At 69.4% G+C, this 21,007-nt stretch overlaps 3 protein-coding genes across 4 annotated transcripts; 1 reads left to right on the top strand and 2 right to left on the bottom strand.

Moving 5' to 3' along the window:
• Positions 1-3,997: 3,997 nt before the first annotated feature.
• LOC147413873 (uncharacterized) lies at positions 3,998-6,576 on the bottom strand. Its single transcript, XM_086477046.1, has 5 exons — positions 6,331-6,576; positions 5,204-5,333; positions 4,513-4,637; positions 4,266-4,394; positions 3,998-4,165 (listed from the first exon to the last, which is right to left on the bottom strand). Exons 1-5 carry the CDS (start codon positions 6,574-6,576, stop codon positions 3,998-4,000), a joined length of 798 nt encoding a protein of 265 aa, XP_086333172.1.
• A 1,308-nt stretch (positions 6,577-7,884) lies between these two features.
• POLD2 (DNA polymerase delta 2, accessory subunit) lies at positions 7,885-13,410 on the top strand. The gene is made up of 10 exons (XM_086477094.1): positions 7,885-8,104; positions 10,171-10,292; positions 11,097-11,220; positions 11,310-11,424; positions 11,675-11,873; positions 11,995-12,075; positions 12,463-12,620; positions 12,728-12,855; positions 12,947-13,048; positions 13,160-13,410. Exons 1-10 carry the CDS (start codon positions 7,885-7,887, stop codon positions 13,315-13,317), a joined length of 1,407 nt encoding a protein of 468 aa, XP_086333220.1. The 3' UTR covers positions 13,318-13,410.
• A 518-nt stretch (positions 13,411-13,928) lies between these two features.
• AEBP1 (AE binding protein 1) lies at positions 13,929-20,891 on the bottom strand. Of its 2 annotated transcripts, none has more exons than XM_086477085.1 (21): positions 20,654-20,891; positions 20,051-20,485; positions 19,725-19,796; positions 19,068-19,139; positions 18,853-18,939; positions 18,241-18,339; positions 17,926-18,015; positions 17,519-17,596; positions 17,358-17,432; positions 17,129-17,238; positions 16,878-17,017; positions 16,691-16,775; positions 16,423-16,567; positions 16,232-16,320; positions 15,987-16,110; positions 15,658-15,854; positions 15,391-15,570; positions 14,977-15,319; positions 14,740-14,879; positions 14,555-14,654; positions 13,929-14,479 (listed from the first exon to the last, which is right to left on the bottom strand). In XM_086477085.1, the coding sequence occupies exons 1-21, from the start codon at positions 20,889-20,891 to the stop codon at positions 13,929-13,931; spliced, it is 3,450 nt and encodes a 1,149-aa protein (XP_086333211.1). The 2 variants fall into 2 exon arrangements, with proteins under 2 accessions (XP_086333211.1, XP_086333209.1); XM_086477083.1 differs by having other exon boundaries at positions 20,636-20,891.
• Positions 20,892-21,007: the final 116 nt, after the last annotated feature.

Raw genomic sequence — 21,007 nt, forward strand, 5'->3', positions numbered from 1 at the left:
GGGGCTGCCCCAGGGTCCTGGGGCCACCTGTGGGCATTTGGGGCCACCCTGGGGGGTCTGGGGCGCCTGTGGGGTTTTGGGGCCACCCCAAAGTGCAGGGTCACCCCAGGGCTGGGGGGGGGCTGGGCCACCGTGGGGGGTTGGGGACCCTGGGGGGGGTCTGGGCTCCCCTGTGGGGTGGGGGTAGCCCTAGGGTTGGGGTCACCCTGAGGGATGGGGCCACCCCAGAGGTGCCACCCCTGAAGGCCCCAGTACCCCAGGTGACACCCGGCAGCGCCGGGATTCCCCCAGCTCATTGGAGGAGGGAAGCGGATCCCTTCTGCTCTGATTGGCTGCAGCAGCATTCCCTGTGCTCATTGGCCATGGCCAAAAATGGATTCCTTGTGCTCTGATTGGCCACAGCCCTCAGCCAGCAAGGATTCCCTGTGTTCTGATTGGCTGCCACCAGAGACACATCCTTGGGCTCTGATTGGGGGCAGCCCTCAGCTAGCAGGATCCTCTCTCATTTGATTGGCCAGGGCCAAAAAAAAAGGGATTCCCTGCACTCTGATTGGCTGTGACCAAAAAAAAAAGCAGGGGAGGAATTCTGTGCACTCTGATTGGCTGGGGCCAAAAAAAAGGGGGTCCCTGTGCTCTGTTTGGCTGGGGGACCAAAAAGGGGCTCCCTGCGCCCCGACTGGCCAAGGCCAAACAAAAGGGATTCCCTGCGCTCTGATTGGCTGTGACCAAAAAAGAAGAGATGGGGATTCCCTGCGCTCTGATTGGACAGGGCCAACCAAAAGGGGATTCCCTGTGCTCTGATTGGTCAGGGCCAGTTTAAAAAAAAAAAAAAGGGGATTCCCTGTGCTCTGATTGGCTGTGGCTGAACCAAGAGTTCCCCGCGCCCCAGCGGGCTCCCGCAGGCGCGGCAGGGGGGCGGCAGCGCGGCAGGAGGGCGGCAGGGCGGCTCCTCCAGCGTCTTCACCACCTTCGAGCGGTCGCAGATCCAGGAGTTCAAGGCGGCAGCGGGTGGGGGGAGCCGGGGAGGGGGGTCCTGAGGTGGGGGGTGCCGGGGTGGGGGGTCCTGGGGCTCGGCCCCGCCCCCGCTCTGCTCCAGGCCTTCAGCCGCGCCGACCAGAACTGGGCCGGGATCCCCACCAAGGCGGCCCCGAAGGAGACGGGGACGGGGACGGCTGCGGCACCGAGGCAGGGCGGTGACGGTGCCAGCGAGGGGGGACACTGACGGTGCCACGTGGGGAGACAACGGTGATGCCAAACTGGGGACAGTGACAGCGCCAAGTGCGGGACGGCGGTGATGCCAACTGCAGGGCCGGTGACGATGCCAAGCTGGGGACAGCGACGATGACCCCAAGCGCAGGGCAGTGACTGTGCCAAGGGTGGGGGCAGTGGCGGTGCCAAGCCCATGGCAGTGACGGTGCCAAGTGGGTGACAGTGACAGTGCCGAGCGCGGGGACAGATGTGGTGCCAGGCACGGGGAAGCGACGGTGCCAAGTGAGGGGACAGTGATGGTGCCAAACCCGGGGCAGCGGCAGGCAGGGCCAGCCGGAGGGAACCGCTCGCTTTATCTCCCGAGGGACACGTCCCAGCTGGCATCTCCGGCGGCACCTCTCCCCCCCCGTCCCGGGGCCGGGCTGTCACCGGTGCCCGGTGCCACGTGGTCCTGTCACCATGTGCCCCCCAGCCCAGAGAAGAAGAACGCGAGCGACGAGGAGCTGGAGGTGATGCTGGAGGAGGGGAAGGGACCCGTTAACGTCACCGGCTTCCTGGCGTTCTTCGGGGAGAACCTGAGCAGTGAGCGGTCCCGGGTGTCCCCTGACGTCCCCTGCCACCCCCAGGGGTCAGCCCCAAGCCCCACATAACTCCTCCCCCCCCAGAGACCCCAAGGAGTCCGTCCTCAACACCTTCAAGCTCTTCGGCCCCACGAGCACCGTGAACAAGGACAAGTGAGCGGGGGATGGCAGGGCCCCTTGGGACACCCGGCCAGGGCCTGTGTCCCCCGGGATGGGGACAGGAGCTGACCCCCGAGCTCACCCCTGGGTGCATGTCCCCGCAGGTTTAAGCAGCTCCTCCTGACCCAGGCGGGTAAGTTCTCCCCGGGGGAAGTGAGGCAGCTGCCCTGGTTGTCACTGTCACCATCACTGGACCCTGCCCACCCTGTCCCCTCGTGTGTCCCTGCACAGGGAGGGCAACAGGACCCTCGGGGGTAGCGGGTGCCCAGGACATCCAGCTCTGCCTGCCCGTGGGGAGACGTGGGGAGGGGGACAGAGCCCCCAGCCCCAGATCCCTGTGTGTCCCCCAAGGTCCATACGTGTCCAGCCCGCTCCCTGTGATCCCAGTCTCCATCCTTGAGATCCCCGTGTGTGCCACATGGACCCTGTCCCCAAGATTGCCGTGTGTCCCCCCTAGACCTCAACCCCAAGGTCCCCATGTGCCCCACGTGGACCCCGTCCCCAAGATTGCCACGTGTCCCCTGTGATCCCTGACCCCAAGATCCTGGACCTCATCCCCAAGATCCCTGTGTGTCCCCCAAGGTCTCTGCGTGTCCCCCAAGGTCTCTGCATATCCCCCAAGGTCCCTGTCCCTGTGGTCCCCATGTGGCACCCCTCAGCGACCCAGCCCAGCCCCCTGGGTGCGTGTCCCCACGCAGGTAGAGTAGTTAACGGTGACGGGAACATCGACTACAAGTCCCTGTGCTACATCATCACCCATGGGGACAAGAAGGACGACTGAGGGGACAGCAGGTCCCCACCCCGCGCCACTCACTCCAGCCAAATAAACCACAAACGAGGGGACCTCCTCCGTCCGCAGGGTCCCCAAGGAGGGAGGTGGCTCCATTCAGCCTGGGCTCCACAGCCCTGCACAGCTCCCAGTGTCCCCATGGAGCTGGCAAGTCCCCAGCACAAGGGACAGCCCCCCCCCGCCCCGTCCCCAAAGGAGGGGCTCTCAGGGGACCCCCAGCACAGGGGACGGCAGGGCCACCATCCCCAGGAGATGCGGTGGCCTGGGGCGAGATGCTTTATTGCAGGAGGGGGATCGAGGGGCCGGGGTGGCAGGTGGGGCTGGGAGGGGGTTTGGGGTTCCGGGGGTGGCACTCGGGGCTGAGCCCTGCGGAGACACGGAGAGAGCAATGAGTCGGGGGTCACCAGCACCCCGTCACCCCAACTCGGGTGCCAGCGAAAGTGGCTCCTCTGACCTTCCCCCCCCCCATCTCCAGGATGTATTTTGGGGGTTCCCTGTCTCAACCCCACCTACAGAGGTGCAGGCAGGTTCCCTCCTGGAGGCACAGGGCCCCCCAAGCGCCCTCCCACCCCCGAGGCAGGTGTGGGGTGCAGGGTGTGGGATCAGATTGTGGGATGCAGGATGTGGGGTGCAGGGCGTGGGATATGGGGTACGGGACGCAGGATCGGGATGTGGGGTGCAGGGAGCGGGACACACGGTGCAGGGTGTGGGATGTGGGGTGCAGGACACGGGGTGCAGGGTGCAGGATCAGGATGTGGGGTGCGGGGTGCAGAGCATGGGATATGGGGTGCAGGGTGTGGGATGCAGGATCAGGATGTGGGGTGCAGGATCAGGATGAAGGCTGTGGGGTGCCGGGTGTGGGATGCACTGTGCAGGGTGGGGGAGAAGGGGTGCAGGACATGGGGCGCAGGACACAGGATTGGGATGTGGGACGTGGGGTGCAGGATTAGGATGTGGGCTACAGGGTGCAGGGCGTGGGATATGGGGTGCAGGGTGCGGGACGCAGGATCGGGATGTGGGGTGCAGGATCAGGATGCACAATGTGGGGTGCAGGGTGCGGGACGCACGGTGCAGGGTGTGGGATGTGAGGTGCAGGACACGGGGTGCAGGGTGCAGGACGTGGGACGTGGGGTGCAGGCTGTGGGGTGCAGGATCAGGATGTGGGACGTGGGGTGCAGGCTGTGGGGTGCAGGCTCAGGATGTGGGACGCGGGGTGCGGGGCGCGGGGTGGGTGCCGCGGGCCGGGTGCTGACCGGGCTCAGCCCTTGCAGAAGCCGATGGCGACGCAGGCGTCGCGGGGCCGGTCGCCGTTCTGCAGCGCCTCGCTGAGCTGCTCCTTGAACTTCTTCACCAGCCACTTGCAGACGCGGCCCAGCACCTTCCCCAGCGCCCGGCAGCCCTTGCCCAGCGCCGCCTCCACCGCCGCCTGCCACCACCAGCCATGGCGGCGTCAGCGCGGCTGCCCGTGGGGTGACAAACCCCCACACCCCACACCCCCCCCGAGCCCCCCTCCACCGCCCCCTCACCTCGTCGGGGTCCTCGCCTGCCACCGCCTTGATCTGCTCCACGATTTTGGTGCACAGGCTGCACTTCTTCTTCCCCTTGTCCGGCGCCATGGCGTCCCCTTCGGCCACGTCCCCTTCGGCCCCGTCCCACTGACGAGGGGACAACGCAGACCCTCAGGGCTCGGCCCCCCAGCGTGACCCCAACACAAACTGGGGGGCTGCCCCGCGGCCGGTGGCGAGGCCGTGGGGCGGCGGGGCCGGTGCTCACCAGGGCCAGGCTGTCCCAGAGGTCGCGGCAGTATGGCTCCCGGTGGCACCGGACGGCGGTGGCCACGTCCTGGCACCAGGACGCGGGGCCGCCCTGGCAGGGCTCGGGGACGGCGGCCCACGCCGCTGCGGGGGAACGGTGAGCGTGGGGGCGCGTGGCCGTCACCGAGGTCACTCTGTGCCCCAGGGGTGGCCAGACCCTGTCCCCATGCTGACCCCGTCCCCACCAGCCCCGGGGTGCTGGCCCTGCGCAGTCCCTGTCCCCGCCACCCCTCCTGCCTGTCCCCGTGTCCTCCTGGCCCTGCCATCCCCAGGCGTCGGTCCCCACGGGGACCATCCCAAAGAAGTCCCCGCCATCCCTCCTGCCTACCCCCGAGTCCTTCTGTCCCCACCACCCCCAGGTGCCCACGAGGACCCTGTCCCCACCATCCCCAGGTCCCCACATGGATCTTGTCCCCACTATCCCCCCCGCCTGTCCCCATGTCCTGCTGTCCCCACCATCCCGGGGTGCATGGCCCCATGAAGACCCGCGTCCCTTGCCACCCCCAGGTCCCCACCCAGCCCCTGTCCTCAGGTGCCACCCAGGCTGCCGTCCCCACTGTCCCCATGTCCATCCCCACGAGTCCCCGTCCCCTCCACCCTGGGGTCACCGTCCCCCCCCACACACCCGGGGCAGGAGTGCCCCCCGTTACCTCCCACTGCCACCAGCACCAAGAGGAAGGTGGCGGCCATGGCGAGCCCACTCGAGAGGGTGACAGCGGGTGACAGCGGGTGAGCGCTGATGTGTCCCACCCCGATGGCTTTTATAGCCCGGCAAGCAGGCTGCGGGGACGCCGCCAAAACCCAAAAAGCCCTAAAAATGGAGCGGCACCGGCTCGCCAAACCCCTTCCTCCCTCGCACCTCCACCCCCCGCCCCCGCGGCAGGAAGGGGAGCCGGGGGGGAGGGGGCAGCCCGAGCCCCAGGGCCCCCCAGAAAGCCACCCCCCGAGCCCCAGGCTGCGGGAGCTGGGGTGCTGCCGGTGGCCCCGAGCCCTCGGCTCCTTCAGGGACGTGCGCTGGGGTCCCACGAGGGGCGGCCCACGAGGCCCCCAAAGCGTGGGGTGAGGGGTGGGTGTGGGGACAGACCCTCGGGGGCTCTGTGGGGTCCTGGGAGTCGGTCCTGGTGTCCCCTGTCCCCCCATGGGCTCTGTAGGGTCCTGGAGGTCTGTCCCAGTGTCCCCTCCTGGGCTCTGTGGGGTGCCAGGGGTCTGTCCCAGTGTCCCCTGTCACCCCATGGGCTCCATGGGGTCCTGGGGGTCCATCCCAGTGTTTCCCCCCATCCCTTGCTGGGCTCTGTGGGGTGCCAGGGGTCTGTCCCAGTGTCCCCTGTCCCCTCATGGTCTCCACAGGGTCCTGGGAGTTGGTCCCGGTGAGGTCCTGGGGATCAGTCCCAGTGTCCCCCCCAGAGGTCCATCCCAGAGTTCCCTGCCCCCCATGGGCTCCATGAGGTCCTGGGGGTCAGTCACAGTATCCCTCCCCGGAGGTCCTTCCCCGTGTCCCGCTCATCCCCTCCTGGGCTCTGTGGGGTTCCAGGGGTCTGCCCCAGTGTCCCCTGTCCCCTGTAGGCTCCACAGGGTCCTGGGGGTCGGTCCCCGTGTCCCCTGTCCCCTCCATGGTCTCCACAGGGTCCTGGGGGTCAGTCCCGGTGTCCCCCCCAGCAGTCCATCCCAATGTCCCGTGTCCCCCCATGGGCTCCATGAGGCCCTGGGGGTCAGTCCCAGTGTTTCCCATCACCCATGGGCTCCATGAGGCCCTGGGGGTCAGTCACAGTATCCCCACCCGGAGCTCCTTCCCCATGTCCCCTGTCCCCCCATGGGCCCCCATGGGGTCCTGGAGGTCCATCCCAGTGTTTCCCCCCATCCCTTGCTGGGCTCTGTGGGGTGCCAGGGGTCTGTCCCAGTGTCCCCTGTCCCCCCCCATGGGCTCCATGGGGTCCTGGGGGTCGGTCCCAGTGTCCCCCCAAGAGCTCCTTCCCGGTGTCCCCTGTCCCCCCATCATGGGCCCCATGGGGTCCTGGGGGTCCATCCTGGTGTCCCCCCCATCCCCTCCTGGGCTTTGTGGGGTTCCAGGGGTCAGTCCCAAAGTCCCCTGTCCCCTGTGGGCTCCACGGGGCCCTGGGGGTCCACCCCCATGTCCCCCCCCAGAAGTCCATCCCGATGTCCCCCACCCCCCCATGGGCTCCGTGGGGTCCCGGGGGTCGGTCCCGGTGCCCCCCCCGTGTCTCCCCCCCCCGCCCCTCCCCCCCGGGCTCTGTGGGGTCCCGCTGGGTCCCGGGATCCCGTGTCGCCCCCCCTCCCCCCCCCCCCCCCCCCCCGCCCCGCGCCGTTTCCACAGTAACGGCCACCGCGGCCGGCCGTTGCCACGGCGACCCGCCGCCTTGACGTCACGTCCGCCCCGCGGCCACGCGACTTCCGAGCTTTGCGGCGTTCGCGCCTTTTCCCGACCGCCCCACCCCCCCCCCCACCCCCCCACCCCCCATGGCGGGTCCGTAGTGCCGGGCCGGCGGCCTCCCCCCGACCTCTGACCTCTGACCCCGTACGTGACCTGCGGCCCTTCGGGGGGACGGGGGACGGGGGGGGAGGGGCACGGACCTGAGGGGCGTTTCCCTTTTGGGGGTCCCGGGGGGCGCTGAGGGGCCCTGGCCCGGGCGGGTGGGGGGTCCCGGGGGGATCCTTCGGCCTTCTCGAGCGGTTCGGGGGGTGGTTCTGGGGGCTGGGGGGGCCGGAGGGTCCCTCTGGGGTCCTGCTGCCTGCAGGGGGGCTGGGGGGGGCTTGGGCCGGGGTGTTTGGGGGGGGGACCGTCCTCGGCGGGGGGGTTCTGGCGCCAGGAGGTGGTTTGGGGGGGATGCCAGTGCCCTGGGGGGGTGTCTTTGTGCCAGGGGGGGTGGTTAAGGGGTGTCCGGGGGGGGGGCTGGTGGAGGGGCGTTGCCGGGGGCTGTGCAGGGCTCTTGGTGCATTTGGGGGGGGGGGGGGGGCGGGCAGGGTGTATTTTGGGGCGGGGGGGCTTCAGGCGTCCTGCTGCCGGGGTGTGATGTTTGGGAAAGAAGGGGGGGGGGGGGCGGTCCTGGGGTTTTCCCGGCACCGGGGTGAGTTTGGGGGTGCCCTGGTGACGGAGGGGAGGGCAAGGAGGGGGAGCGCTGGGCGAGGTTGCGTTTGGGGGGGGGGGGGGGCGAGGGAGTCGGTTTGGGGGTGGGGGCTGCTTCTAGGGAGGGATTGACGGCGCCTTGGGGTGCCGGCGCTGAGCAGCGTGTGCCGGCCTCGATTTCCCGGGATCCTCAATTTCCCCGTGAATTCCAGACCCGCCGTGAACGCCCTCCCAGCCCCGGTGCCCACCATGTTTTGGGAGCAGGCGGCCCCTACGGCGCAGGGTTTGCTGGCCCCCCCCTCCGCCGAGGCCTCCACCTTCGCCAGGGCGCCGGTTTCGGGGTACGCCGACTGCTCCCAGCCCTTCCAGCTGGGCGAGCGCAGCTTCAGCCGCCAGTACGCCCACATCTACGCCGCCCGCCTCATCCAGATGCGGCCCCTCCTGGAGGAGCGGGCGCGCCAGAAGTGGGGTGAGTTTGGGGAATAACCCCCCTCCACTTCAGGGGCGGGCAAGGCCGTGCGGCGCCCGCTGGAAACTCTTCCGTGGTTTTTCGGGCTGGGCTGGCGGGCGGTTCCGTGAGCTTACGCGCACGCTACGGGCTCAAATAACCCCCCGGCGGGGGGGGGGTGGGGGGGTGGGTTTGGGGGTGATTTCTCTGCCAGACGGTGCCCCAGCGTTTCTAAAATCACCTCGAAGCACCAGCTGGGCGGGGAAAAAAACCGCTTTTTTTGGTGCTCGCCAGGTCCGGCCGAAGCTTCCGCTCGCTGCCGGGAGCACGAGCTAAAGCACGAGGTTTGGCAGGGCGGGCGCCCCGGCCAGGAAACGGGGGGTGGGTGGGAGCGGGGGGGGGGGGGGGGCCGTTTCCTCACCCCCCCCCCCCGTGAGCGGTTAGCGGGTGGGATCCTCACGCTCGAGAGTTTCCATCGGAAGGCGTAGCGGCGGCGCTGGATGAGGCAACGCCTCGGCGCTGCCAGGCCGCGGTGGCTGAGCTTTCTGGCCGGCCTCGGCACGGGGTGAAGGCCCGTTATCCGATTTCACCCTCCCGGGCCAAACGGCCCTTCGGCTTTGCCCTTCTATGGAGGTTTTCGGGCCGGCCCCTTGTTTTCCTTTCTCCCCCCCCCGCCCCGGCCCCGTGGGCTGCGGGAGCCAAGGCTGTGCGGGTTCCGCAGCGGCCGCCGTGCCTTGGCCAACCGCCCTGTGCCGTAACCCTGGATTTTGCCAGAGGGTGACGGGAACCAGTGGTTTTGTCAAGCTCCGCTTCCCGGAGTCATGTGATGGGACGAGGTTTCTGGGGTTTGTCTCGCAGCGAGAAGCGCCTGCAGGCAAAAATCTGGAGAGCGCAGCCCCCCCTCCCCCTAAACACGCACATTTGGGGGGTTGGAGCCAAGAATAAGGAGCTAAAACTGGGTTGTTTTCTCTGGCTGTTTGCATTCCTGGGATTGATAACCCTGCGATCCCAGCGGGGCGCTTCCCACCGCCCAGGGGGCACGTCCAGCGGGGGCGTGATGAGCGAACGGAGAGTTTTGGGGGGGGGGGGGGGAAGCATCACCCCGCCGCCAGGACGGACGGAGCCGGCGTGGCAGCGGGCTTTGGCGCTGTTGTTCTGGGAGAGGAGCCCGGCGGCCGGTCCTCCTCCCTCCAGGGGTGGATGGGCTTCACGGGGTGGTTTTAGAGGGGGCCGGGGTGGGGGGTGGGGGATAAAAGTCCTACAGACGCGTCAAGGCCGGGGCTGAAGCACCTCTGGGTGCTGGTGGGTGAGGTGAGGTGAGAAGCCTCGGGCTCACTTTGCAGCGGGGGGTGATGCATTTTTGTTGCCGCCTGCGAACGCTCGCTGGCCGCAACGGCGATGACGCACCGGGGCTGCAATGCTCTTTGCAGCACACGTTGGTTCCCCTGGCCCCTGCCCCTCCCTGCCTGAAGCCCAGGGGCTTGTTTGTGCCTTTTTGGGCAAGCCTGCTGCTCCCCAGCAGCCTGCCTTCATGCCGGGATCTTCCTAAAGACCCGGCTGCGCCGGGGATCCTGTGGCTTCCAGCAGGGATCCCAGGTGGAGGATCTGGCCCGGGCAGAGGTCAGGCGTGGGGGTGGTGAGCGATGTTTGGGTCGCCTCCTGGCTGGGGAGCAGGAAGACCAGCTCCGTGCCAAGGGGGGACAACCCTGGACCCGCACACCCTCCCTTCCTGGGCAAGAGCTGGACCTGTGGGCCCAGCGGGAGCTCAGCACCCTGTCGTGGGTGGGGAGCTGGGAGCTGTGGGTGCCCCAGACCCCAGCATGACCCAGCGTTCCCCGCTCCCCACGCAGAGGAAATGCCTGCAGGCAGCGCTGGCTCGCTGGGGCGCTCCGTTGGCCCCATCTGGCCTCCACATGCGGGTTCGGCTCCGCGCCTCAAGGAGAAAGCGAGCGGCTTCGCAGCGTTCCCCCGCCGCCTCGCGCTGGCCTCGCCGTCCAGGCCCTGCCCGCGGGTCCCGGCCGCCCTCCAGCCTCGCCTGCCCTCGCTGCCGTCCCCGCCGGCCGCCTGAGCCCCGTTTCTCCCCGCAGGCACCGGCGTGGCGCTGAGGAAGCTCTGCGAGCTGCAGGCGGGCGAGAAGTGCTGCGTGGTGGGGACGCTCTTCAAGGCGATGCAGCTGCAGCCCTCCATCCTGCAGGAGATCAGCGAGGAGGTGACAGCGGGGACGTGCCCTCCCGCCGGCGGCCTCCTCCGCGCGGCGCCGGGACCTCGGCCGCCTTCCCGCCGCTTCCCTCGTGCCCGCCGTGGCCGAGCAAGCGGGAACTGCCAGGGCTTTGGCCCGGGGAGCTGGTGTATGATCTCCTCTGCGCCTGCCCCGTCCCTAAACGCCGCCGCTCTCGGTGTCACCCCTTTGTGCCAGCGTTTACACGCCTGCTCGGCGTCGCTTTTCCTGCCCTTGGAGGGTTTAAACCCAGCGGGGTTGGCGGAGCGAACCCCCCGTCCCTGCCGCAGGGGAGGGGGGGGAGGGGGGGGCACCCAGGGGAGCTCTGCGTGCGGCGCCGGGGGCCCATCTGCTCCCCGGGGAGCGCGTTGGGGGGAAGTTCGGAGCCTGCTCGTCCCGGCAGGAGGTTCGCGCCGGGCCGGGTTCAAAGGCAGAGGAGCGGCGCTCGACCGGGCGGCGATTGCAAACAGGTCTCCCCACGGCGAGCCGGAGCGCCGCCGTCTCCCGCCGCCTGGCTGAGCCGCTTCCTCCTTGGCCGGGGAGCCGCGGTGGCGTTGGCTTCGCCGCGGGGAAGGCGTTAAGCAAAACCAGCTCGCTCGGCTGGCGTGCAGCTGGCGAGTGGCGCCCGCATCGGCCGGGGCCTCCGGGGCGGCTCGCGTGAGTCACGCGCCCGCGCTCTGGTTTCCACGAGCGGCGTTTGGCTGCGAGGGCTCGGGGTGGGGGGGAAGGGATTTTTGGGGCAACTGGGCCTCGCTGAGGCCATCACAGCCTGCCCTGTGTCCCCCCCCATCCCAGTACAACCTGGTGCCTCAGCCGCCCCTGCCCAAGTACATCGACCCCTCCGACGAGCTGATCCTGGAGGATGAGCTGCAGCGGATCAAGCTGGAAGGAGCCATCGAGGTGCAGAGGCTGGTGACAGGTAGGGGACGATGGCTTCTCGGGGAGACTCACCTCGCGGGCCCCAGCCCGGGGGAGGGGGGGGCGCTGACTGCCCGCTCTCTGCTGCAGGGACCATCCTTGCCGTGTACGGCTCCGAGCAGAACGACGGCAAGTTCCTGGTGGAGGATCACTGCTTCGCCAACCTGCCCCGGCCGCTGCCCTGGAAAGGCCCCAGCTCGGACCGGTGAGTCTCCGCCGTGACGGGAGCAGCGCCGGCACCGTCTCCTCGAGCCCTGGGGACCGTTTGCCCCGTGTGCCCGTCAAGAGTGGGCGCCTCGTGCCACGAGAGATCACGGATGGGGGCTCATCCACCCCCCACCCCCCCCCTTCGGCTTTCTGAAGCCCCTGGGCGCGGGCAGGGGTTGGGCGCGGGCAGGGGTTGGGCGCGGGCAGGGGGGGGAGCATGGCGTGCTGCCCGAGCCTCTGCCCCTCAGGTTCGTCCTGCTGGCGTCGGGGCTGGGGCTGGGCAGCGGGAGCGGCGAGTTCCTGCTGAGCACCCAGCTGCTGGTGGACGTGGTGACGGGGCAGCTGGGCGCCGAGGGCGAGCAGAGCTGCGCCGCGCAGATCTCCCGCGTCATCCTGGCGGGGAACCTGCTCAGCCAGAACGCGCAGAGCCGCGACACCATTAACAAGGTAGGGGTGGGGAAGGGGTCTTCAGCCTCGCCCGTGCTCCCCGGGGCTGGCACGGGGGGTTGCCACGGAGAGCTCAGCTGGAGCACGGGGTTGGTCCCTCACTGTCCCCGCGCTGACCCAGGCCAAGTACTTGACCAAGAAGACCCAGGCTGCGAGCGTGGAGGCCGTGAAGATGCTGGATGAGATCCTGCTGCAGCTTTGCGTGAGTGCTTTGGAGCGGGAGAGGCTTGGCCGGGGAATTGGGTACCTTGTGGGGAGGGAGCCTGGCTCCTGAGCCAGGGGAGCAGCGCTCTGCTGGGGGGCTGCGGGGTGGCAAAGAACCCCTTCCCCAGCCCCCAGCTTCCCTCGGAGCACCACGTACGGTGCCGTAGGGAACGCAGCAAGAAGCGGGGGGCGGCGCAGAGCCCGGATCCCTCTCCTGGCATCCGCGGTGAAGCCGAGCAGGTCTTCCCGTGGGGAAAGCGGCAGTAGCCAAATCGGGGAGCGTGGCAGAGCCGACAGCAAAGTCCAGGAGGGGCTTTGCTCCGAGCCCCTTCGCAAGGGGGGGGGGTGGTTTGGCCGTCCCCGGCAATCCCCGCTCTGCCCGCAGACCTCCGTGCCCGTGGATGTGATGCCCGGTGAGTTTGACCCCACCAACTACACGCTGCCGCAGCAGCCGCTGCACCGCTGCATGCTGCCCCTCGCCAGCGCCTACGCCACGCTCCGGCTGGTCACCAACCCCTACCAGGCCGACGTGGACGGCGTCAGGTAAACGAGCCTGGTGAGCCGCCGGCTCTGGTGGCGTGGGGTCACGGGGCGTGTCACGGCAAGTAGGGCCGTCCCCATCTCGCCTTCCTGCCCCCAAAACGTTGCAGGTTTTTGGGGACGTCGGGGCAAAACGTCAGCGACATCTTCAAGTACAGCAGCATGGATGACTACCTGGAGATCCTGGAGTGGACGCTGCTGGCGGGACACATCGGCCCCACAGCCCCGGACACCCTGGGTAAGGCGAGGGCTGGGTGGCCGACGAGGCTGGGGGGGTGTTTGCCCTCCGAAGGGCTGCAGGTTCCTTTCCTAATTCCCCTCCCTCCCAGGCTGCTACCCCTTTTACAAATCGGACCCTTTCATCATCACCGACTGCCCTCACGTCTACTTCTGCGGCAACGCTCCCCGCTTCCAGTCCAAGCTGCTCAAAGGTGAGTCCTGCCGCCTGCAGCACCCCCAAACCCTGGGGGACCATACCGGGGTGCCAACTCGGGGGGGGGGGGGGGGGCTCGCCCACCTGACGCCCCGCCTTGTCCTTGCAGGGGAGGAGGGGCAGCAGGTCCTGCTGGTGACGGTGCCCGCCTTCAGCACCACGCAGACCGCCTGCCTCGTCAACCTGCGCGACCTCAGCTGCCAGCCCATCAGCTTCTCCGGCTTCGGGGCCGAGGACGATGACGGGGACATGGAGGTCGGGCACTGACCGAGCGGGCAGGGTACGGACTCGATAAAACCCCTCGGAGGGTCCTGGCACCCGCCGCCTTTGCGTCCTTCCCATCTGTCCCCCTGAGGGCGGGCGTGGAGCCGCCGGGGCGCGGGAAAGAAGAGCCGCTCGTACCAATATAACTTGATTTATTTGTGTAACAAAAAACGGTGTGGAGGGGACAGGGGCTGCGCCCGCCTCCGTGCGGGCCCTGCCCTGGAGAGCGGGACCACCCCTGCCCACCCCGCTGTGCCGGGAGACGGGGATGGGGCGAGGGCTGGGTCCTGCTTCCCCGCCCCCGCCCTCACCAGGCAGGGGCTGGCACTGCCCAGCCCCGAGGGACGGGGCAGCACGTCCCGTCCTGCCTGGCTCTGGAGCCCGGCGAGGGGGACGCCCCACAGCCACCCAGCCTTCGGGGCGAGCGTCGGCACGGCGTGCCCTGCGGTCCTAGGAAGCGGCGCGGGTGAGGAGCCGGAGCCCAACCCCGAGCGGGCTGCCCGGGCCTCGAGGAGGGCTCGAGAAGCAGATGCCGGAGCCCGCGGCGGGCGAAACCAAACCGGCCGCGAGCGTCCGGCCTTGGCTCGAGGCAGGAGCGAGGGGACGAGCGTCTCCTAGTCGCCAAAGTTCACGGTGTAGGTCTCGGCCGTGGTGAAGGGCTGCGCCGTCCCCGTGCCCAGCTCCCAGGTCTCCGTCTCCGTCACCAGCTCGGTGACGACCTCCGTTTCGGTTTCCACCTCCCAGGTGCCGGCTGTGGGTGGCTCCTGGCTCCAGGGCGCGTAGGCGGTGCTGCTGAAGGGGACGGGCAGCGCCGTGGTGGGCGGCGGGGCCGTGGGGCCGCTGGCGGCCGTGGTGGCGTTGAGACGCCGCAGCCTCATCTGCTGCCGCAGCCGCATGCGGTGCCGGAGGCGCATCCGCAGGCGCAGGCGTTCGCGGGGCGTCATGGGGCGGCCCGGCACGATGCGGCGGATGGGCCGGTTCCCGTTCATGGCCATGATCTCCCGGATGCGCTTCCAGTTGGAGCGCGACAGGACGAAGTTGCACTGGGTGGCCCCGATGTCGTAGAAGACGTTGCAGGTCTTGACGCTGGGGTTGTAGCCCTCGGCCCGCGCCGAGACGCGGTACTCGCCCGGGTTCAGGATGCGCCAGTAGTCCCCGCCGCTGGCTGCGGGGAGCGGGGTGTGAAGGAGGCGGCGCGGCGCTGCCGGCCCCCTCCCCGGCCCCCAACCCTGCGCCCTACCTGTCTTGATGTTGTGGTTGATGCCCCCCACGACGATGGTCGCGTTGGCGATGGGCTCTCCCTGCTGGTCCGTCACCAAGCCCTTGATGCCCCGATGGACCTGCCCGAGGAAAGGGGAGGTGAGGAGCCACGTGGGGCCGGCGGAGCAGCCGCCGGCTCCCTGCCCGGCGCGTCCCAGCCCCTACCTGCTCCATGAAGGTGAGCAGCGACTCCTTGTTGTTCTCCCACTCCTGCTGCAGCTCGCTCTCGTGGGGGAACTTGTCGCAGCCCAGGTAGATGGAGAGCTCCAGGCAGTTGGTGTGCAGGTAGCTGAAGTCGTTCATGCCTGCAAGACAAACACCCAGGCGCCCACCCAGCCGCTCGCTCGCTCGCCACCTTCACGCGGCGGGAGCGACGCCGTGTACCGCGCGGCGCCCACTTACTGCCGGCCCGGGGGCGCCACTTGGCCCCCTGCACGATGCCCATGGCGTTGGTCATGTCCTGCGTGTGGCAGCCCCCGCGGAAGGTCTCGGTCATGGTGAGGTGGGCCGAGGCGTAGGAGATGGCGAGCCAGCGGAAGATGGCGTGGTCGGGCGTCTCCTGCAGCTCGGGGTTGTCGCCCTCGTAGTCGTCCGGCGGGCGAAGGGCGGCCGCCGGCGTCTCGCTGACGGGCCGGGCCGTGTCGAAGGGGTAGGACACCAGCTTCTCCCCGCCCTGCAGGTTGGCTCCCAGCACGAAGGGGTTCTTGTCCATCCACGCCATGACGGCCCGCGTCTCCACCGCCACCTGCCGAGGCGGGCGCAGCGGCGTGAGACGCCGCCTCCCCCCTCACCGCCCTGCCCCGTGCCGTGGCTTACCGTGGCGTCTTCAGCCAGGTAGTGCTCCGGGATGGGGATGTGGTGGTTGGGGAACTTGTGGGGCACCAGCCTCCTCTCCTCGGCCGCCCACAGCGCCGAAGCCAAGTCGGGGAAGTTCTCAAAGAAGTCGTAGCCCTCCTCCGTCCAGTGGCCCAGCGCCCAGTTGCCCAGCTCGGAGCCCTGCGGGCAGCCCAGGGCAGCAGTGAGCTCGGGGGGCTGCGGCCCACCGCCCCGTCGTCCCGGCCCACCGCCCCGTCGTCCCCTTACCGCCTCACGGGCCAGCTCGTAGCCGTCGGGGTTGAGGGAGGGCACGAGGTGGATGCGGGTTTCGGTCACCAGGCTCCGCACGCGGGGGTTGCCGTCCTGGTACTCCTTGCACAGGAACTGCATCAGCAGGAGCAGCAGCTCCCGGCCCAGCGCTTCGTTCCCGTGCAGCCCCGCCGTGTACCTGAACTCGGGCTCGCCTGCGGGCAGGGTACGGGCAGGCTCAGCGTGCTGCCTGCACCCCTGCCTGCGCCAGGGGACTGGCTGTGTGTGTGTGTGTGTGTGTGTGTGTGTGTGTGTGTCCCAAAACCAAAACCACCTTCCCTTCTCACCCGTCTCGTGCTCGCCCGGGTTGTCGGAGATCTCCATGGCGTAGATCTTCAGCCCCCGCGAGCTCTTGCCGATGTTGTAGATGCGGGTGATGGTGGGACACTCCTCGTTCACCACCTTCATCAGCTGCGGGCGGGGGGCAGGCGATGGGGGGCGGCGCTCGGGGGGGGGGGCCGAGCTCACCCTCCCCCCCCCACGGAGGTGCCCACCCCCCCACGGAGGTGCCCACCCCCACGGAGGTCCTCACCTGCCTCATGTCCTTGTAGGTGTGGTGGCGGAAATCCAGGTTGTCGGTGGAGGTCACCTCGTTCTGCTGGGTGTAGTAGCTGCTGACGGCTGCGGAAGGGACAGGGACACGGCGGGGGGGCTGGAGAGATGCCACCTCCCCACAAACACACACCCCCCCAGCTCCAGGCACTGCTTTGGGGTGGCTCTTACTGGAGAGGGGGCAGCCCAGGACCTCGAGGCGCAGGCAGAGGCTGCCGTTCCACGTCTGGGGGTAGATGCGGATGTAACGGGCCACCACGGGCTCGGGGAACTCGGTCAGCACCGGCGTGTCCTTGTCCACGTTGCCATAAAACATCTGCCAAGGCGGGGGGGGGAGGGGGGGGAGATGTAGCCAAGGCAGGGGAGAGGGTCCCCATCGTCCCCGTTGTGTCATCGTCGTGTCCCCCCCCCCCAGCCCGCCTGTTTCGGGGTGCCGTACCATCTCCTCGTAGCCGTTGCTGTACATCACCCAGTTCTGGCTGTCGTTGCTGAAGCCCACGTAGAAGCTGGTGACAAAGTCCTCGCTGCGGGAGGAAAGGGGACAGGATGGGACGGGGGGGAGGGGGGAGGTCCCCAAGCTGCTCTCCCCCCCCCCCCCCCCCCAACCCTCATCCCCAGCCCCCTACTGGATCTGGGAGTCGCGGCCCTGGGTGATGACGCCGGTGAACTTGGTGGTGCGGCGGGTGTCCACCTCGATCCAGTGCGCCCGGCTGTCGTCCTCGGCGCACCAAGCCCCGTCGAAGAAATCGTCCTCGTTGGTGCCCGCCTGGGGTGGGGACAGCGAGGGTGGGGACACACACACACACACACACACACACACGTGGGCTGGGGGCGTCCGCTGGCACAAGAGGGTGGGCACGGGCTGGGCGCCCCTCACCTGCATGTTGAGGCGCCCGCGCTGGGCGCCCAGCCCGTGGCGCAGCATGGAGGAGGCCAGGATCTGGTCGTCCTCGATGCGGTGGGACTCCAAGCCGATGGGGGGACATCCTGGGGGACAGAGGAGGGGGACGGGGGTGAGGTGACGGGCATCCCCACACACACACACACACACACACCCAGCGGGGTGTCCCCGCTTCCCCCTGCCCCCCAGGAATGGGGACGCTCACTTGTCTTCTCCTCCGGAGGGGCCCATTCGTCCTCGTCCGGCTCCCACTTCTTCCCCCCTGATTTTTTGGGTTTGCCTGGAAAAAGGGACATGTGAGGGAGGGGACGAGGCCCGGGGTGGGGACGGGGGTGAGGGGATGGGGGAGCGGGGGCTGGCGCCCACCTTTGCGGTCCCGGCCCTTCTCCTCTGCCCAGGGGTCCTCCTCTTCCTCCTTGCTGCTGCCGCCTTTCTTGGGCTTCCCTGGGGCGGGGGGGAGGCTGTTGGGGACGTGCCACCCACCCTGGGGATGTGCCACCCACCCTGGGGACGGGCCACCCACCACGGGGCTGTGCCACCCGCCCCAGGGACATGCCACCCGCCCTGAAGACAGGCCACCCACCCTAGGAATGTGTCACCAACCCTGGGGATGTGTCACTCACCCCGGGGACGTGTCACCCACCACGGGGCTGTGCCACCCGTGCTGAGGATGTGACAACCACCCCGGGGACATGCCACCCGCCCGTGGACATGCCACTGCCCCTAGGGATGTGCCAGCCACCCCAGGGACGTGCCACCCGCCCGTCTCTCACAGGGTTTGAGCTTCTCCTCGTCCGTCTCCATCTCGTCGCCTTTGTCCGGGTGTTTCCTGGGCTTCGGCGGGGGGGGCAGCCCGTACGCCACTGCGGGGTGCGAAGGGGGACAGGGGCTGAGACACCCCTTTGGGGACAGGGGACAGCAGGGGTGGGTGCCACCAGTCGGAGCCCAACTGGGCACGGAGGCGGGGGGGGGGAGCTCGCTACCCATGGGGACAGGCAGAGCCCACCCTCCCCGCCCAGGGATGAGGGTCCTGGGGTTCCCTGCGCCCCCCCCCCCCCCCCCCCCCCCTTTCCCGACTTGTCACTCACGGTCATCGTAGTCGGGTGGCTCGAAGCGCTCCTCGTAGTCCCCTTCGGTCACCAGGACGGGCGGTGGGGGTGGCAGCGGGGGTGGCTCCTCTGGCTTTGCTGGGGAGGGCAAAAGGGGGGGATGGGGGGGGGGGGAAATGGGTGTACCCCCATGTGTCCCCTGGGATCCCCATGTCCCCACAGGGTCCCCTATGTCCCCACGGAGTCAGCCTGTCCCTATGGAACCCCCATGGGGTCCCCATGCTTCTGTGGGATCCCTGTGTCCCTATGGGATCCCCCATGTCCCCACAAGGTCTCCACACCTCTACTGTGCCCCTGGGGTTCCCCCCCCCCCCCATGCCCCTCTGCGATCCCCATGTCCCTGCAGGGTCCCCTATGTCCCCAGGGAGTCAGCATGTCCCTATGGGGTCCCCATGGGGTCCCCTATGTCCCCACAGGATCCCCACACCCCGATGGGGTCCCCTACACCCCTTGTGCTGTCCCCATGCCCGCCCCAGCTCCGAGCTGCCCCAAAATGATGCTCCCCTGGGTCCCCAAGGCTGGGGACTGTCCCCCCTCCACCCTGAGCGGTGTCAGCCCCCCCCCCCTTTGTCCCTTTGTCCCCCCACTTACGTGGCTCCTCGGGCTGGGGCCAGACTCTCTCCGGTTTCTTCCTGCTCGGGGGCTTGCGGGGTTTCTGCTGCCGGCGGATGTACTCGACTGGGGACAGAAAGAGGGGGTGGCAGTGGCTTTGGGGGTGCAAGGTGGAGGGGTAGGGGAGGGGACACCCCTCCCTGCAGGCCAGGGGACCCCAGTGGTCCCCCCTCGCCTGTGGCCCGGCACCGTACAGTCCTCGTAGTCCTCCCGCTCCAGCTGCTCGTTGTAGTCCAGGGTCGGTGGCTCCGGCTCCTCGGGGACCTCTGTGGGGAGGGGGCACATGGGGACGGGGCGGAGGGGGTGGCCGCGGGGTGCGGGGAGGTGGCATTCGGGGCACAGGGAGGTGCCCCCAGGGTGCAGGGAGGTGGCACTGGGGTGCAGGGAAGTGCCATTTGGGAGCAGGGAGGTGGCCCCGGAGTGGAGGGAGGTGGCACTGGGGTGCAGGGAAGTGCCATTTGGGAGCAGGGTGGTGGCCCCAGGGTGCAGGAAGGTGGCACTGGGGTGCATGAGGGTGGCACTGAGGTGCAGGGTGGCACTGGGGAGCAGGGAGGTGGCCCCGGAGTGGAGGGAGGTGGCACTGGGGTGCAGGGAAGTGCCGTTTGGGAGCAGGGAGGTGGCCCTGGAGTGGAGGGAGGTAGCACTGGGGTGAAGGGTGGTGGCCCTGGGGCACTGGGAGGTGACATTGGGCTGCGGAGAGGTGACACTGGGGTGCAGGGAGGTGTCACTAGGGAGCAGGGACGTGGCATCGGGGCCCAGGGAGGTGACATCAGGGTGCAGGGAAGTGGCATTTGGGAGCAGGGAGGTGGCCCCGAAGGGCAGGGAGGTGGCCCCAGGGACAGGGCACTCACCAGGCTCGGGCTCGGGGCGCCAGTCCTCCCGGCCCGGCTCCCAGGGCTCAGTCGGTGGCTCCTCCAACTCCCCTGGGGACAAGGGACACAGGGCGAGGGGCTGGCGGTGCCCCCGCAGCCCCCCACCCAAAGCAAATCCCATCGGGGAGGAAGGCTGGTGGGGGCGGAGGGGGGTGACCCTGGCAGGGATCCCCCCACGGGGGACAAAGCCCGGCCAGCCATGGGGTGCCACCAGCGAGCTGAGAGGGACACGGGGTGACATCGTGGTGTGCCAAGCCCTCCCCCCCCCCCCGGCTGGTGGCAAGATGGGGACCCCCAAGACTCACCTCGGCCACCTCCATCCTCCTCCTCCTCCTCCTCCTCGTAGGGCGAAGGCTGCTCCGGGAACCAGGGCGTCCCCACGTCATCCTCGCCCCGCGGGGGCTGCGGGGTGGCGGGGGGCTCCGGGGGGGCAGTCAGTGGCTCCGGTGGCTTCTTGCCGGAGAGTTTTTTGGTGGCCTTGGGTGGCTTCTCCTTGGGCTTTTTGGAGCCTTTGGGGGGTTTTTCAGAGCCTTTGGAGGGGTTTTCGGAGCCTTTTGGGGGTCTCTCCTTGGGCTTCTTGGGGGGCTTGTCCTTGCCCCTGTCCCTGTCCCTGTCCTTGTCCTTGTCCTTGTCCTTCTTGGCGCCCCGGGGTCTCTCCTTGGGCTTTTTGGTGGGTTTGGGCGGTTTTTCCTTCTTCGCCTTCTTGGGTTTCTCGGGCTCCATCAGCCGCCCCGGGGAGCCTGGGGGGGGGGGGGGCGGGGAGCCGCCCCGCCGCGGGGTGAGGGGCGCCAGGGCCGGGCTGGGGGGGGTCCCCGCGTCCCTCCCCGGGTCCCCCGGTCCCCCCTCCTCCCCGCGGGACCCCGGCGGGGCAGCCCCCGGCCCGGCGGTGCCGGTGCCCGTCGGCTCACCGGTGCCGGTGTCGACGGCCAGGGCGGTCCCGTCCCCCCCCAGCTCGGGGGTGCCATCCCCGTCGCTGTCGCCGTCCCCGCGGTCGCCGGGACCGAGGAAACCGCGTAAAAACGCTTCGATCTCGGCGTCGGTGAGGGCGGGGGGCGCGGCGGGGCCCGGGGCGGCCCCGGGCGGCAGCAGCGGCAGCAGCGCGGCCGTCAGCAGGAGGCAGGAGCGGGGCGGCCCCGCCAGCCCCATCGCCGCGTCCGCCGCACCGGCCCCGGCCCCGGCCCCGGCCCCGGCCCCGGCGAGCCCGGGCGGGCGGGCGGGCGGGCGGGAGGGCGGGGGGCGGGCGCAGGGGGCGGGGGCGGCAC

This window comes from Leptosomus discolor, chromosome 23 (assembly GCF_034619465.1).
Source record: "Leptosomus discolor isolate bLepDis1 chromosome 23, bLepDis1.hap2, whole genome shotgun sequence".
Lineage (NCBI taxonomy): Eukaryota > Metazoa > Chordata > Aves > Leptosomiformes > Leptosomidae > Leptosomus > Leptosomus discolor.